Here is an 18,013-nt window from a genome sequence, read left to right as displayed (position 1 = left end):
ATTGATCACTAGAGTTATTGATGTGGTGGAAGAAGACAGAGAATACTTCATAGTTTTATTTCATTTGTATGAGTTCTGAATGTAAGCCATAATTCTCGTGTTGCATCTCTTACAAATGACATCATTAGATACAATGGTACATTATCCCTTTCTTTTGCATCTCTGTTTTATGCCTTGAGGAGGGATGTGCAGTAAGTTTAAAAACCTGGGACCGAATTACAACAAAGACAGATTTGCTATTACTTTTTTATCAGATTCATCTTTGTACTTTACACTTTACTGGCAGTATAGCATGAATGTGAGTCTAATCTTTAATATTCGGGATCATTCATTCAAATTAATTCTCCAGAAGCCAGCAGGAGCAACAGACAGTATTTAGGGGGGGGGGGTTAAAAAAAAGAGAGAGAGAGATTTCTATGCTATCTCCACAGCCATCTGTTGAGGAAGCCCAAGGTGTAAACACAGTACAACAATAAATTCATTTTTTAAAAAGTATAAAAATGATCAATACAAAACTCAGCAACAAAATAAGCAAAAACCCTCTAGGAACATAAAAACAGTATAAACAACAATATTCATCAGCCTAAAATAATATTTATAAATAGTTTCAGACTAGATGCAGGGCATAAAAGCATTAATTAAAAAGAACCTTTCAGTTAAAAAGCCTGGTTAAAGAGAAATGTTTTGACCTGGTGCCTAAAAGACAGTAAAAAAGATGCCTGGTGTGCTTTGAGGAGGACGGCATTCCAAAGACAAGGACTGATCAATGAGAATGCCCTCACTCTGTCATCACATGCATTACCTCTGCAGGCAGGGATGTGGAGAGCAGGGCTTGGGAAGAGGATCTTAATGGGTGTACTGGAGAGTGGAGAGTGCAGTAGTGCAGTACTGGACATAGGGTTGCCAGCTTTCAGGTGGGGCCTGGAGATTTTTTACCATTGATCTCCAGCTGGAGAAAACAGCTGCTTTGAAGGGTGGACTCTATGACATTGTACCATGCTGAGGTCTCTCCCCTCCCCAAACCCTGCCCTCTCCCGGATCCAGCCCTAAAGTCTCCAGGTATTTTCCACCACATACCTGGCATCCCTAACTGGACAGTGCAGAAAGAGATGGCCAGTTTGCTCATTTTAAAATAAGAAACTTTTAAGTTGGTACACAATGTCATGGGTGGGGGTTTCTCCCAAATGCAATGTAAACTCCAACAGGATCTGAACTTCTTTTGATAACTGCGCATTGCAGCCACTAAGTAGGGATTCCTTGAGCCAAACAGCCATTCTAGTCTTTATTTTATTAGCATTTCAAAAAGAATTTATTTTTGTACACTTAGTATTTTTACATATCATATGAAAACAACTGGAGATGATGTACAAGAGAAAAGAGATGGCATACTCCACTGTTAAAGAATTGTTCAAACTTTAACTGTTGTGATATAGCATATTTTTCATTAGGACCAGTGTAAACCATTATTATCATTGAAACCAACAGCAATAAAAGGATTACAATAATCTGACTCAATAAATATCCCCAGGGTAATTTCTTTTTTTTTCCTTTTTCTTTTTTGAGGCACTTAAGGTGAAATGGCTCATGTTTTCAACAATATTCAGTCCACCAAGTTCGGTGCATGCCTTCATGAAATTAACAAGGGAAAGAAAATGGATGAAATGGTGCAAGACAAAACTGGAGGTGTTCAAAAGAGGAGGTCGTTCCCACCCTTGCTGGGGTTTACTCAACACCTTTCATGAACTCCAGGAACTCTGCCAAAGAAAGGAAATAAAAGGTATGAGAAAAATTGTACTGCATTTGGAGAGTCAGGATGATCTGGTGCTTTAATGTTTCTTTCATTTATTACCCCACCTGTACAGTTGCATCTAGGGATGCCAGCTTCCAGGTGGGACATAAAGATTCCCCAGAATTACAGTTCATCTCCAAACTAATGAGGTCAGTTCTCTCTTTTGGAGGGTAGACAATGTGCATTAACCCCACTGAGGATCCTATCTTCCCCAGGCTCCATCCCCAGATCTCCAGGAATTTCCAAGTCTGGATCTGGCAACCTAGCCCCATCTGGCGACCAAGCCTGGATCTGGCAACCCTACCTGAATCTTTGGGAGTTCCCATCACTGATATCCTCTCCTCCTACATCTTTTCTCTGTGTGCCGAGACCTGTGCTCATGCATGGGCTATAGCATATTTGTTGCTGTAGGTAGGTGGGCCTGAGAAAGAGCTCTAAGAGAACTGCTCTTGAGAGAACAGCTCTGAGAGAACTATGACTAAGCCAAGGTCATTCAGCAGGTGCATGTGGAAGAGTGAGGAATCAAACTCGGTTCTCCAGACTAGAGTCCACCATTCTTAACCACTACACCAGCAGGCTGTTATTCCATAGAGTCCAGCCTCCAAAGCAGACATTTTCTCCAGGGGAACTGATCTCCATAGTCTAGTCTGGAGATGACATGTGATAACAAGAGATCCCCAGTTGCCACCTGGAGGGTGGCAACCCCAGCCTGTGTCATGGACTTTATCTAAATAACAATACTTTCTCTAGGCCAAATTCACCCTGCTACCCTTTCTTTTATTTTGTTCTTCTTTCTGAAATCAGCAGCAGCAGCAGCTAATTCAGTTCAAGGAAAACTAAGCCATAGATTCACATGAACTATTGAGATCTAACAAATAACTTGGTGATGCAAAGCGGAAAGTGATTTATTTCAGTTCCTTGACTCCTGAGTGCCAATGCAAATTAAGACTTCCCTTTCATTTAACAGAAGGAAATACATTTGGTTATTTAAGTGTGGTTCTGGATTCTTAAATTCTAGGCAATTTGTATGTCCTGTTTCTTTTTACAAGATGAGAGCACTGCAGTTCTTGCTGTGATTCTTATGCAGAATAACACACAAAAAGGTACTCACCGTCATAATCAATCTTGCCATCATTATTTTTGTCTCCATCTTTCATCAGTTCTTCAATGTCATCTTCAGTGATGGTTTCTCCTGTAGCCTGCAACATGAGCTTTAGTTCATCCAGGTCTATGTATCCATCTGCATTTCTGTGAAATAATTCAAGTGATCAAAAGAGGAATTCATCTATCTGCAAATATTTATTCAGACTGGATCATTTTCACCAGAGGCAGCATTAAGTGTCTCATCAAACAGTACCTCCCAAATGCATGGCAAAAATAAATGAGGAGGCATCACTTGCCATTAATCTTTATATATCAAAGGAAATGATTGCGTGGGGTTTTGTTGGGCTTGCAATTTACAAAGGGAGAGCAAATGAGTTACAAATTAGTAGGATAAGCAAATACATATTTAAAAAGCTCAACTATATGATTAAAGAAACTGAATTTTTGTTCCTACTTAAAATAGGGAACTAATAGCAGCTGAAAGGCAATGATGGTAATGGCAGTCTTGTGAATGAAGACTCTAAGCTCCAGTGCTAATGGTAGCCATTTTGAGTGGTCCAATCTGCTCAGGAGCTTGTGAGCCTTCTTTCAAATTCTGATCTGATACCTACTATTTATAAACCTGAGGCTGTTGAACTTTGGAGGAGTGCTAAAAAATAGCAGCTAATGCCCAATTCAGTGGTTCCCTTCTCTTGTGTCACACTGAAATCTCTAGAATTCTCTGTGCTACCTCCATAAATACCATGTGTTCTCTCTGTATCTGTGCACAGTGTATAAGCACAGAATGACATTGTGGGAGGTTTCTCAACAGTCATAGAATCATGCAGTTGGAAGGGACCTCCAGGATCATCTAGTCCAACCCTCTGCACAACGCAGGAAACTCACAAATACCTCCCCCCCACACTAGGGTAACTAAGTCCTCTTCATCCTGGAGTGGGGAGTATTCATGCACATGCAAATCGCAAGCGCGATGCAATGACATCACCCGGCAGTGTGGTCATTGTGCTGGCGATGCTGCGCACAGCTGCTCTAGGCGTTTCCGGAAAAACGCTATGGTTTTCCCAGACACTCTAGCCATTTGTACCATAGAGTTTTCCCTCCCAAATAGCTAGCGTGTCTGGGAAAGCCATAGAATTTTCCCAGAAATGCCTAGAGCAACCATGCGCAGCATCCCCAGCCTGATGATGTTACTTCCAGGTGACATCATCACACTGGCGACATAGGGGGAGGTTTTCCCCGCTAGCCCAATGTGGACTGGCGGGGAAACCCCTGCCTGGACCAAGGGCTTGGCAGCCCTACCCCCCCACACACACACCAGTGACACCTGCCTAGAGTCATGGAACTCCTTCCCATTCATAGTTTTTGCCCAAACACCAGAGAGTTTCAGTCTCACCAGATGTTCAAGGTGTTGTTTGAACAAAATACATGCTAAATAGCAGTAGTCATCATCATTATTGTATTAGGCTTTATAATATTGGGACTCCTTGGGCAAGGTGAATCTGAAAGAATCACAAATGGAGTAAATTTGCAAAAAGGGCTCCCCCCCAAATTTCCACTGTCTGTTGCAGCCCCCAGTGCCTCTCAGCAACTACTGGAGGTCAGAGGATCCTTAGGAATGTTGTGGGGTGGAAGGGGAAGGCCTACAGCTAGAAGGGTGAATTCACACTGAGTGCGAATTCGCAATGGGGATTCGCACTGATTCAGTGCATAATATATTAAATAAAACTCACAATATAAAAAAATCCTAATATAAGTCTCACCTTGCCCAAGGAGTCCCAATATTATAAAGCCCCTGCCCCCACCTGAGTGCCTCCACATTAATAGTTGGTTTGTCTTTGTATAAGGAACAAACTCTTAAAGTGGTTTCCATCAAGCATTATTATTCCAGAGTTTATTTTCCACCAAACATTCATAGTCATGGCATAGGGTAACCAAGTCCCTCCTCCTGGTAACTAGCAGGGGATGGGGGGGACATACCAGGAGAAAGAGGAAGGCCCAGGCCATGTCACTGCTATTGCACAGGAAGTGAGGTCATCATGCTCAGAAATCACTGCAATTCTCTGGTATTTGGGCAAAAAAAATATGGTAGAAACAGCTTCTACCATACAGTTTTTGCCCAAATATCTGCATTGCCCAAATGTCAGAGGCATGACAATGTAATGTGCCCTGGGCCTTCTTCTTTCTCATGGTAAGTCCCCCGTACTGGCCAACTGATTGGCAGCAGGGGACCCCCAACTCCACAAGGAGACTATCAACGTTATCAGTGTACAATATGCAAGAAGTAGGGACTTGTGTATAAGGCCAAGACAGAGGTAGTACTATCTATCTTTGTCAGCATGCCAGCCATCTCTCACCTCTTTAATTCTCTCAGCTTCTTAGGGGGCCAAATACAAGATAGCTGTGCAGCTCTGCCTGTTTTTCTTGCGGTACCAGTGCCACCTTGCATACACTTTGTAATGTAGCCTGTCTTCCAGGCGTACTTACAGTGCCCAGCTCTAAGTTGGGGGTGGAACCTAGGAGGGTGGAGGAGGGCAGAGCCTCAGCAGAATATAACGCCAGTCTACCCCTCAAAGCAGCCATTTTCTCTAGGGGAACAGATCTCTATAGTCTGGAGATCAATTGTAAATAGGCTTCCCAACCCCCCCACTTTGGCGGGAGACTTCTGGGTTCGCAGCTTCATCCCCCGGTCTCCAGAAATCAGGAAGCGGGGGGGAGGTGGAGGGGGGGGGAGAACATACCTGTAGGGTTCATGTTGCTGAAGAGATCCTGAGCAGTTTGTAAATGTCTGCCCCTTTAAGGCTGGGCAGGAAGGAGGAAACAGGAAGGGCTTCGGAGAACGGCCCCTCCCTTTCTTTGCTTTGGTTTTCACAGCAGGCAGAGGGAAGAAGACCCAGTAAGTATTTGTGTGTGTGAGAGAGGGAGGGGGCAGGGAGGGGGGATTCCCTGGTATGGAGGCCCTCCCCCCCCTTTAGAAAGCGTGGGGGGGAGGGAAATGTCTACTAGGCACTCTATTATTCCCTAAGGAGAACAATTCCCATAGGGAATAATAGGGAATTGATCCGTGGGTATTGGGAGCTCTGGGGGGGGCTATTTTTTGAGGTTGAGGCACCAAATTTTTAGTATAGCATCTAGTGCCTCTCTCCAAAATACCCCCCAAGTTTCAAAACGATTGGACCAGAGGGTCCGATTCTATGAGCCCCAAAAGATGGTGCCCCTATCCTTAATTATTTCCTATGGAAGAAAGGCATTTAAAAAGATGAGCTGTCACTTTAAATGTGATGGCCAGAACTCCCTTGGAGTTCAATTATGCTTGTCACATCCTTGTTCCTGGCTCCACCCCCAATGTCTCCTGGCTCCACCCCCAAAGTCTCCTGGCTCCGCCCCCAAAGTCCCCAGATTTTTCTTTAATTGGACTTGGCAACCCTAATTGTAAAAGCAGACCTCCAGGCCCCACCTGGAGGTTGGCAATCTTAGACCAAGATCCTATCTGCGTGAAATTTGTTTTCAAGGACTAGAATGATTAAAGGGCTGGAGCACTTTCCCTATGAAGAAAGGTTGAAACGCTTGGGACTCTTTAGCTTGGAGAAACGTCGACTGTGGGGTGACATGATAGAGGTTTACAAGATAATGCATGGGTTGGAGAAAGTAGAGAAAGAAGTACTTTTCTCCCTTTCTCACAATACAAGAACTCGTGGGCATTCGATGAAATTGCTGAGCAGACAGGTTAAAACGGATAAAAGGAAGTACTTCTTCACCCAAAGGGTGATTAACATGTGGAATTCACTGCCACAGGAGGTGGTGGCGGCCACAAGTATAGCCACCTTCAAGAAGGGTTTAGATAAAAATATGGAGCACAGGTCCATCAGTGGCTATTAGCCACAGTGTATGTGTGTATATAAAATTTTTTGCCACTGTGTGACACAGAGTGTTGGACTTGATGGGCCGTTGGCCTGAAACATGGCTTCTCTTATGTTCTTATGACTCCTTGAGCAAGGTGAGTACAAAATCAAATTTTAAATACTCATGAGAAATATGTATTTCGTTATTATTCCTAGTTATCCATCTTATTCAGTGTCTCTGTTATATGTCATGGGTACTGGGGACCCTGCAGAAGAAGCTGAGCCTGCGGAAGAAACTGTGCCCCTGCCACCTGCACCAGTGCCCCTGCCTCCTGCTGGAGAAGATCCAAGCCCCCCTGCCTCGCTCTCTCGGGTGGCTCGTGTGCGTGACCGCCTTCGTCAGGACCTCAGGGATCGGAGGAGGGCGGCACGCTCACGAGCAAGACGCTCCCTGAGCCCTGAGTTTTGAAAGGATTCTGGCCCTTCTAGGAGTGAGGATGCTTGAGTCTCAGCAGGATCCTGGCTGCCTCTCTGAGCCAGCAATTAGCCCAAATGGGCAACAGACAGCAGAGGGCTATATAGCTGTGGGCTTTGGGAGGAGGCTTTGTGGAAGCAACTAGTCACTTACCTGACGTTCTAGCATCCACTTCAGCTTTTGACTTTGGCTTCTGGACCCCCTGACTTTGGCTTTGACTTCTGGACCCCCTGACTTTTGCTTCTGAACCTCTGACCTGTGATACCTGGACTGTGATTTGGTTTTGGCACCTTGGACCCTCTTTGCTCACCGGCTACAGACCTTGGACTGCTCCTGGACTTTGCCTGACCCGGCCCCAGCCCATGACATTATATCAGTATATGCAGTCACAGAGATATTAAAGTTACTTTTATCTAATATAGGAAAACTGTTTAATCTGTAGTGTGTTAGCAAGATTTTGCACTAGGCCTAGAGGTTTTAGATCCCTGAGGGTGGTTTAACATTTAGATTCAAACCACATCCCTTGTAACTTTGATCATGTTCTTCTATCCTGCCCGTTAGCTGTGCAAATCTTTTCTGAAGAATAGAATTGATTTCCCTAATCAGATTTCCTCATCAGTATGTATAATCTGCATATAGATTAATCCCATTTTTAGCTGAAATACTTCAAAAGAATGTTTATAGTTGGCTGCTTCCCCACATAGAAGTCTAGCATGACTTTAAATCTGAAGATTTGGTTCATGAAAAATAATAGGGTTTGCTACAAAGAAATGTGACCAGTTGTACTTAGCATGTTGACATGAACAGCTTCTTGTAGGATTTAGGGCCAAGTTGGGTTGCCAGGTCACTGTTGGAAAATACCTGGAGACTTAATGCCCTCCCCAGTAACTTCTGATGTCTGTGTTTGTTCAAGCATTGTGTCATGTTCTCAGGGTGCAGGCAGGCAGGAGTCCAAAGCCAGTCCAAGGTCAAAGTCCAGGAAGTCAAGCAGGAGCCAAGTCGCCAATGCAGTATCACAAACTGGAATCAGAAGTCAATGTCCAAAAGCCAAAAGGTCAGGGTGCCAAGGAAATCAAGCAGGTCAGAATCAGGAAACAGGAAGGAGCATGGATGCAAGCCAGAGAATAGACTTGTTGCTTCCACAAGGTTACCAGGTCCTGGGTGGGAGCTATATGAGAGTCTCAATCAGCCTGCTCCCTGGGTGGCAGTGACTCTGCTAGAACTCAGGACTGAGAGATCTGAAGCATCGGCGTGCCTCATGTCTTCGCTCTGAAAGTTCTTTCCGGAGCCTGCTTTGAACTCTTGAGATGGGAGGATGAGAGCTTGGAGGAGATTGATAGTCAGCAGCTGACACTGGTGCCTGGAGAGTGATTGATGGGCCAGCTGCTGTTTGTTCAGCTGAGGAACTGGCTGGCAACTCTTCCAGGTCTGTTAACCCTTCCAGCTCCTCCTCATCAGGGCTCATGACACATTGGGACCGGGGGTGAGGGGAAACCCTGCATTCACATGCTATTTAAAAGACAGGGAGCGACCTAGTGAAGGGGGGGGGATGTATAACTGAAAAAGCTGGAGAGGAAGAAAAGTTAGGGAGGGGAAAAGAAAGTTATTAGAAGGCTGGGGTCAGAGAGAGGGTAAGTGTAGGATTCTGAAGGTTGGTGGGGCCAAGCAAGAGAAAAGGAAGAAAACCAGCTGGGGTGATGGGACATTCCCTGAAAGTCCCTGTCAGTTTCCTTCTTGCACTGTAATATTATTAAATAGAAAAATTTATGCCAGCTCAATGTGATCTGTCCATGATGTAAACTTATAAAAGCACTTACTTATCAAACATTCTGAAGAGATCTGAAAGCTCCTCTTCTGATTTTCCTTTGCTGTCATCTTTCATACACCTGACCATCATAACTAAGAACTCATCAAAATCTACAGTGCCACTGCCTGTGAACAACACACGATTAAAAACAAAACAGAATAACCCATCTCTCCGCTTGAACAAATTTTACATAAATAGAAGCTTTAGATTTCAAACATGATGAAATAAGATCCAGTTAAAATATTATAAATATTGAGGTTAGCTTCTGCTTTAATTGACAATTGTCAGCACTTCTCAGATCTGACATTGGAAAACTTGTATGGAATGGGTTAAACAGTTCTTACCTAACTTTTTCATTCTTCATCTCCCCACCCCCTTGAATTCAAAGAACTCCAAATTAGTAAATTTGTCAAAGGTCACCCTCTTTTTCTTATTCTTCCTCCTCCCATCCCTCCATCAAAAACATTTCATTATATTTAAAGCAACATTCCTCAATGTTTAACCATCTACAACTGGAAGAAGATGCTCACCATCTTCATCCACTTCATCAATCATCTCCTGTAGCTCCTCAGGAGTCGGATTCTGCCCCAGCATTCTCATCACTTTTCCCAGCTCCTTTGTGCTGATGCACCCATCCTCTGCACCAAGGACAAAGATGTCAAAAGCAGCCTTGAATTCTGCAGAGAGAAATGAAATCAGTGCTTGTTATTGCATTGTTTTTAACAACAGAAAAGTTCACAGTCTTTTGCAGTCTTCCCAGCCAGGATGGTCAGTAGATGCCCAGTTTAACTTTCTCTTGGTTTCTCATTATACAAATACTTTATATATATCATATGTGTGTGTACATTAGAACTACAGTAGTGATTTTTCTGTGCTATTAAAACACATTTCAACTCTGCAAAGCCAGATCTCAGGAAGCAAATTCTCCTTTGTACAAACTGGTGTGCACACTGACATCCTTTGTAGGTACTATTAGGAATCCTGTAACAATAAAGATCCCAATCATTTGTACAAAGCCATTTGTATTTATGTAGCCATTTGTATCTATGCAGAGCTATAAACATGGGCATCAGAGGCATAGTTGGGCTCCCATCTGTGGGTCTGGAACTGGACACTCTTTGAACAACTGAACAATATTATACTTGTGCCTCTCAAGGAATAAATAAAAATCCCCATGCTGCATTCCTAGAAAAAGTCTAGGTGGGTATGACCAAAAGGGCCCAGCTCCAATGAGCCCAAGTTTTGGGCCTGAGTAGAATGCTAGCAGCTCCTTTACAGTTTTTCTGAGAACAATTTGAAACAACCTGACTTCTCCTGCTCAGCCCTGAAGGAAAATAAAATGTGTTCTCAGAGATATTGAATGGATCTGGAAGTGGGATCTGAATGGATCTGGAAGCCAGATCTAAATGGATCTGGAAGAGGTTCAGCTCTCTGCCTCCACTTCTGAATATGCCTATATGGAGAAAACATTGGTTGTTCAGGACATTAAAAACAATCAGCCCAAAAGAGGAAATACGAATACCAGATAATGCTGCCAAAAGATTACTGTATAAACACATCTCTCAACCAATGTTCCCTCTAAGCTGCAGAGTCTTGTGAGCAACAATTCTACTTTGGGAGCTACTGGCATGAAAGCTTTGAGCTACTGCATAAATTAGTGTGCTCTGGGGTCATCCTTCCTAAGTTAAGACAAAAATGTGTGAGCTGGGGGCTAAAAATCTGAGCTAGCTCATGCTAACTCAGCTTAGAAGGAACACTGCTCCCAACCACAACTCTGTAAGGCAGCAATTATTCTCTTTGGATTCTGGCTGATTTTCATTGGTAGTGACTCTCAAGACTTTCACTTCAATTATAGGCTAAGGATGGGCAACATTCACAGTAAGATTAAGTGGCATACACTCACCATTTTTTTGTTCTTCTGTCAGCTGTTCAACCTTTTCACATAAAAGCAAAAACAATTAGTAAGTAAAAAATGCAAAGTGGTTTAGCTAATATACAAGTTTCCTGCACAAAGAGCCTTCTGCCAATGCAAGGAGTCTTGTGTTCCACTGACAAATGGCTCTTTCCATTGGAGGAAGGCTCTGCCCTTAGTGAGATGCAATAATAAAACCCAACTAAAACAAAGTTTGACTCCATTGGCACCTTGAAGAGCAGCAAAATTTTATTCAAGGCATAAGCTTTCGTGTGCAAGCATACTTCAGATACATACAGAGCTTTTTTTTTTTTTTAGCAGGAATGCAGTTCTGGCTGGCTTGGCATTTGCTAACATGCAAATGAATTCCTGCTGGCCTTTTCCTACAAAAAAAGCCCCGGAAACATATCTTCAGATACATATCTGGACTCAAACTTTGTTCTGCTGCTTCAGATCAACACAGCTACCTACCTGAAAACCCAACTAGATTAGTGTAAATCCAACATACTGTATCTATGCTAATAGCTTGTTACTTTGGTCAAGTACAGTGCCATCCTAAACAAGGTTATCCCCTTCTAAATCCATTGATTTCAGTGGATTTAGAATACAATTCTGCTTAGGACGGCACTGCAGATCTCTGCAGACAGAACACACAGTGAGTTGCTGCTTCATTAAGAAATAAATTATTTCCACCTTCTGAATTCATTGGCTCCCAGTACTACATTTTAATAGGAGCCATAGTATCTTTGTTTATTGATGGGTGGTTTTTTTTACCTAGCATCTCATTTAGTGGTACTGAATAATTATTTAAACAATTGTTGAATTCAGTACTTGTTACTTTCTCAGTAGATTTTGTAATTTTGAACAAGATTGTGAAGTCTTCATATATCTTTGGATTACAGCTCATGATGTCATGGGTCAATTCACTCTTATGGGTACAGTAAAAAAAATTTTTTTTAAATGTAAAGAGTTTCCTGTGGAAGCATTAGGTCATTACCAACCCATGGTGTGACATCACATCATGACATTTTCTTGGCAGACTTTTTATTACGGGGTGGTTTGCCATTGCCTTCCCCAGTCATCTACACTTTATCCCCAGCAAGCTAGGTACTCATTTTACTGACCTCAGAAGGATGGAAGGCTGAGTCAACCTTGAGCCAGCTACCTTAACCCAGCTTCTGCTGGGATCGAACTCAGGTTGTGAGCAGTGCTTGGATTGCAGTACTGCAGCTTACCACTCTGCACCACAGGGCCTTACACAGAAAAACTACATGGTGTCAAATAATTTGTAAAACCATATTAACCAGCCAAAGAAAGCAATCTTGAGCAGAATCTTCCTCAGGTCTATTCTGTGACTCCTAAAATCAACGTGTCGATTCACCTACTGTTTTCCAGTTTTAGGACTGTTTTGCTCTATGCTTTTCTAAAAGCAAAAATTAAACTGAGTTACAGCTGAATTCAAAATGTCAGCAATAATATACAAGTTTATGAAAATATAAAACCACCTGCTTGTAAACTTTGCCTGGATTCCTGTTGTCATATGATTTACATTCTGTTCTAGTGTTTTTGAAAAATATTAGTGATTTTTTTTTAAAGTTTCCACTACTAGCAGAATTTCAGGTGCCTGAAGACCTCATCCAGAATGCGATCTTTTCACCTTCAGATATGCATGTAATAATCAAACATATATAGGATAGAGCTGATAGTTTTGTTTCTTAAATATATCCAAATATAATTTACTTTACTCTTGTTGAATATTCCTATTTGTCAACACCTATTGTCAAGTACTTAGAATTCTCATTGTGGCCTAATTCCCACACTCCTTCTCTTTAAGATGCACTTCTATGCAAAGATTCTCCTAGACCATCCAAGATTCAGTTTATGTGCTGACTTTCCCCTGTGCTGTCCTGAGTGCTCCTTGCTGCTTCTTAAGTTCTTACAACCATAGGTTCTCTAGCTGGGAAAGCACCATTGTACCCATCTGTATAACCCCTAGCAAAAGCTGATCAGAAATAACTAGAAACAGCATCAGCAGCATCAACAATTTCCTGTGTTTGTTCTGCATTTCAAAATACTTCCATCATCCTATTGTTCCTTATTCCTAATCAACAGTACCCATTTGCTCTCCTTGGGTTCTGAGTGCTTCTTCAGAATAAACTGATACTCTGCTCAAGTTTTGGTGAGAAACATTAAAATTAAACAATGAAGTTGATTATGAAGCCAGAACTGTTCCATAGAACCACTAATCCATAAACGTAATGCCTCTCTCCTACAATTCAGGGCTTTTTTTGAGCTGAAACGCACAGGAATGCAGTTCCAGCTGTCTTGGTGTCAGGGGGTGTGGCCTAATATGCAAATATGTCTCTGTTGGGTTTTTTCTACAAAAAAAGCCTTATGTGAAACAATGGTGAAGTTAAGGGGGTGTGGCCCAATATGCAAATAAGTTCCTGCTGGGCTTTTTCTACAAAAATAGCCCTGATGCCATTTAAAAGAGAACTGAAAAGCCACAGAGATGACAAGGACTATCTGTACTAGACAGTTATAGACAACAATAGTAGCAAGAATCCTGTGCAGAATTTCATAGTGAAATCTAAATCCCTTTATTTAAGCCTCTGTGATAGAAGTGGAGCAGCTGGGAGCTGCTTTTTCATTGTGATGGTAGAAGAAAAAATGAAGGGTAGCTGGAGACAGTACACAAATGCCTCTTGTCACTTTTATGCATCTCACATAGCTTGACTATTTTGGCATGCAGGCTATTTTTATGCCCTACTGAGAGAGGTGCTGCTGGTAAGAATACTAATTGTTCACAGAAGCTGATTGGCATGGGTATTTATCTATGGAACCTTTTATCTTGACACATGTCCCTGGCAGCGTTCTTTGTGCAGCTCTCTGGCGTCTGGAAACCATACCAAAATTAGCTCCGCATAAAAGAGATGTGTGTGGGCAAGGTGATAAACCCACCGGGTTCCTTTAGTCCACTTGAACAGCTGCATTTTAAAAGTATTGGATGTATTCATTCAGTAGTACAAAATTAAATTTGCCTGTCTCTTTGCAGTAAATTAGATCTTTAGTTCTTTCATCTCCAGCTAGACTTGCTGGTGACTATCTTGTTTTTGCAGAGTCATGAAAGCGCACAACTGCAAAGACTTGAGTTCAAATCTTAACTCAGCCATAAAGCTTACCAGAGGGCCATTAATGTCACATTGCTCAGCTTAATGTACTTTACAGGACAGTTGTGGGGATAAAAAAGCGACTCCTTTGAATTTCTTAGAGGAATAGCTATAAAATAATGCTATATAAAATACTATAAAATAAATATGTATAAATCACCTTAGGCTGCAGCAATCATATCTGCAATTTATGTTAGCACTTTCAGTTTTGCACACTTCCCTTACAACAGCCCCATAAGGTCAACCAGTATTGTTATCAGCTTTTGCAGATGGGTTTGTGTGTGAGACAGGGGGATGGAAAGCTTGGCCTAAAGTCACACCTAGTGCCTTGTTACAAGAGTGACGTTCAAACCAGAGGCACAGGCCATTCTCTTAGCATGGTGTTGCCAATCCCCAGATGGGCGCAGGGAATTCCCTGGTTTGAAGGCCCTACGCCCACTTCAGGGTATCAGAAAGCAAGGGGGTAGGGTTGCCAAGTCCAACCCCAGAAATATCTGGGGACTTTGGGGGTGGAGCCAGGAGACACTGGGGTGAAGCTAGGGGGGAGGAGGGGAAATGGTGCCGGGGAGCGTGGCGAGCCGCCCCGTCTCAGAGCGGGCGACGCCGCTGCCGCCTCCTCTCCGCTCGCCATGGCTGCTCCTCCAAGATGGGCTCAGCCTGAGCCCATCTCGGAGGAGCAGCCACGGCGAGCGGAGAAGAGGCGGCAGCAGCGCGGCGGCCTCGCCCGCTCCGCCTCTGGGGTGGAATCGGAGGGGTGGTGGAGGCGGGCCGGGGGCGTGGCGAGCTGCAAGTCCGGGTCCTAGAAAGGCCCAGATTCGCGGCTCGCCATGCTCCTGGTCTGCCTCGTCCTCCCCTGTGCTGCTGCCTCCTCTTGGCTGCTCCTCCGAGATGGGCTCAGCCTGGGCCCATCTCGGAGGAGCAGCTGCGGTGGGCGGGGAGGGGGCGGCAGCGGTGCGGTGGCATCACCCGCTCCGGGATGGGGCGGCTCGCCATGCTCCCCGGCGCCGTTTCCCCCCTCCCCCCGCTTTCGTTTTTGGGGGGAGCGGGGGAAGAGGGTGGAAATCCTGGGGTCCCCTGCCAGGGTGGGAGGGTTGGGAAGCCTACAAGGGGGGGGGATGTCTGCTGGGCACTCTATTTTACCCAGTAGGGGCTGATTCTCATAGGGTATAATGGAGAATTGGTCTGTGGGTATCTGGGGCTCTAGGGGGACTGTTTTTTGAGACAGAGGCACATAATTTTCAGCAGAATATCTGGTGCCTCTCAAAAGGACCCCTCAAGTTTCAAAAAGATTGGACCAAGGGGTCCAGTTCTTTGAGTCCCAAAAGAAGGTGCCCCTATCCATTATTTCCAAATGGAGGGAAAGCATTTAAAAGGCATGCGGCCCCTTTAAATGTGATTGCCAGAATTCCCTTCAGAGTTCAGCTGTGCATGTCACAACCTGGCTCCACCTCAGAGTCTCCTGACTCCACCCCCATAGTCCCTAGATGTTTCTTGAGTCAGACCTGGTAATCCTGTTTTAGTGGCTAAGCTATGCCATTTTCCATTTTGTCTCTCATTTTGTCTTACAGAAGCCCCAAAAGAACAAATGCAGGAATTTATACTTCTGAAGTCACCAAGGCCTAGACTCTAAGAAGGGAAACTGATCGAGAATTCACTGAGACCTTTCAGTCCCACCCACCCACGAAAGGAGATTCCCCTGTAATATCAGGACAGAAGCAATATGAGTTTGTTATAGCATAATAAAAGAGATTTGTGGCACTTCAAATAAATTATTGTATCATATTTAATTTTATTTAGATATTTATACTCTACATTTCTTCCCTATGGGGTTGCGTTATTCCCTTCTCCATTTAGCTTCACAGTCCTGTGAGGTAGATTAGGTTAAGAGATTAACCTAGATAGAGATTAAGCTAGGTAGATTAGGTTAACAGCTGGCCCAAAGTTACCAGAGTCCTTGTCTGGCCCTCTAACCACTATACCATCAGATGCTTGAAGAGTGTCCTTTGTTGGCAGATACATATGAACGGGGCATAGAACAAGAGAGATGATGGAAACAGTGGGATGAAGGGTAATTAATACAAAAACTACAGGGGTAATTAATACAAGAATCATTATTTCTATGCAAAATCAAACGTTCAGGTAACCATTCACAATGGCACTAGTAACAGTGACTTATCTTGTAACTATGGGAAGGAGAATTAAGATAGGAGAAATAAAAAGGTCTGGCTATACTAAAAACAATATAGAAATTATTTTAAGAATGTCAATAAAATTTCTGTCACTGGATTTATAATCCTATTCTCATTACTTGCATTCCTTGTAAGATTGTCCTGCATTCCAGTGGCCAGCTGGGTGGTTGCAGCCCTTTTACTCAGTATGTAATGCAAACCACGTATAACCAAATCCACCATATTCTCTTGGATATTCTGTTGGTTAAAAAAATACTTCCAGATTTTAGATAATAATGTGTCCACAACCTAAACACTTTATGGATTATTTACAACCAAGAGCAGCTGTTTAAACTTCCTTTTGGGAGCTTTTCAATCACAGGATGTATGCATCCCTTTTTCACCTGTCTTATTAGGGATTCATAATAAAATGGTTCATCACAAAAGTTCAGATAACCCAGTTAGTTTCCAGCACAGCAAGTTTCTTTCCTTTTATAATTAAAACTAGATTAATTATTATTGCAGTTCATTTATCAGGTTACTCCTCTTATTTATTTTGTGAGTTAAAATCAGATTTGGCCTAATTCCATTAGGAATGTGGTTCCTTCTCCTCCTCTTTAATATAATATTTTGGCTGTGATCACACATGCTAAATAATGCCATTTCAATTCATTTTCAATGCACTTTCCAACTGGATTTTACTGTGTGAGGTGGCAAAATCCAGTTGGAAAGTGCACTGAAAGTGGATTAAAACTGCATTATTTAGCATGTGTGATCACAGCCATTATTTTATTGTTCCTTTTCCAAAGTTGTAGTCAAAAGTAAAAACAGAGCCAGTACAGTTTTTTGGGGCACCCTCACTATTGAAAATTAGGAACAGGAAAAATATTTGGTGACTAATTCCAAATCAAATTCTTCACAATAAAATCATATCTCTTTGCACACATTTATCCAGCAAATCTACAAAATAAATATTCCTGTGTGTCCTATAGATTTTAAAAATGCAAACTAGATTCAAGATTAGTTTCAGTCATCTGAATACATGTACATCCTACAGTTACTCATATCACCCCATTAAACACAACAAAGCAGCTCAGACTCATAGGATCAAGCTACATATAAAAGCCTGGATTTTTACATGCAACACAACCAGGTAAGATTTTACCAAAGCTACCCAGCAGTGCATTTGTAGAAGAAATGACTTAGAAGATGAACGCAGAACTCCTTCATCAAATGAAAAGCTTATTTAGAAGGTCCCACATTATTAAAGACTGATAATAATGTTAACATCATTATCATTATTAGCATCAGAGAGAATACTAATATTTCTCATGACTTAAGACACAAAGGAAACTATTATAAGCAAGTCTACTCACTAAGCTCCATGTTGTTCAGTGGGACGTACTCCCAAGAAAGGATCTCTAAGCCTTAGTAATCACCCAGCCCTCTCCCACTCACAGGACTGTGTTCTAAGAAATCCAAACAATATATTCTCATCCACATTCAAAATTATATAAAGATACATGGAAATCTTACTTACTGCTGCCTTATAAATATCATCCATGCTTGGTTATTGGTCAGTAGCTGGGATGAGATGACAAGCTGTGCAGAGACAACCTTCAGTTCTCTGTCACTCTCTGTTCCTTGACACTTTGCTTATATAGTAGGCTCAGAATCTTAAACGTGTCAGTCATGGACTTCTCATCACTACACAGGCCAGCTTATATACACCCGGAAAAGGCTATGCTA

General features: G+C 42.7%; 1 protein-coding gene across 1 annotated transcript; it reads right to left on the bottom strand.

Moving 5' to 3' along the window:
- Window positions 1-1,281: 1,281 nt before the first annotated feature.
- On the bottom strand, window positions 1,282-18,013 carry TNNC1 (troponin C1, slow skeletal and cardiac type). The gene is made up of 6 exons (XM_060239933.1): window positions 17,805-18,013; window positions 10,918-10,948; window positions 9,545-9,691; window positions 9,025-9,139; window positions 2,901-3,037; window positions 1,282-1,754 (listed from the first exon to the last, which is right to left on the bottom strand). Exons 1-6 carry the CDS (start codon window positions 17,826-17,828, stop codon window positions 1,723-1,725), a joined length of 486 nt encoding a protein of 161 aa, XP_060095916.1. The 5' UTR covers window positions 17,829-18,013; the 3' UTR covers window positions 1,282-1,722.

The sequence above is a fragment of the Heteronotia binoei genome, chromosome 5 (genome assembly GCF_032191835.1).
Source record: "Heteronotia binoei isolate CCM8104 ecotype False Entrance Well chromosome 5, APGP_CSIRO_Hbin_v1, whole genome shotgun sequence".
Classification (NCBI taxonomy): domain Eukaryota; kingdom Metazoa; phylum Chordata; class Lepidosauria; order Squamata; family Gekkonidae; genus Heteronotia; species Heteronotia binoei.
Note: the sequence above shows the minus strand (reverse complement) of the source record. Positions and strands in the feature narration are given on the sequence as shown.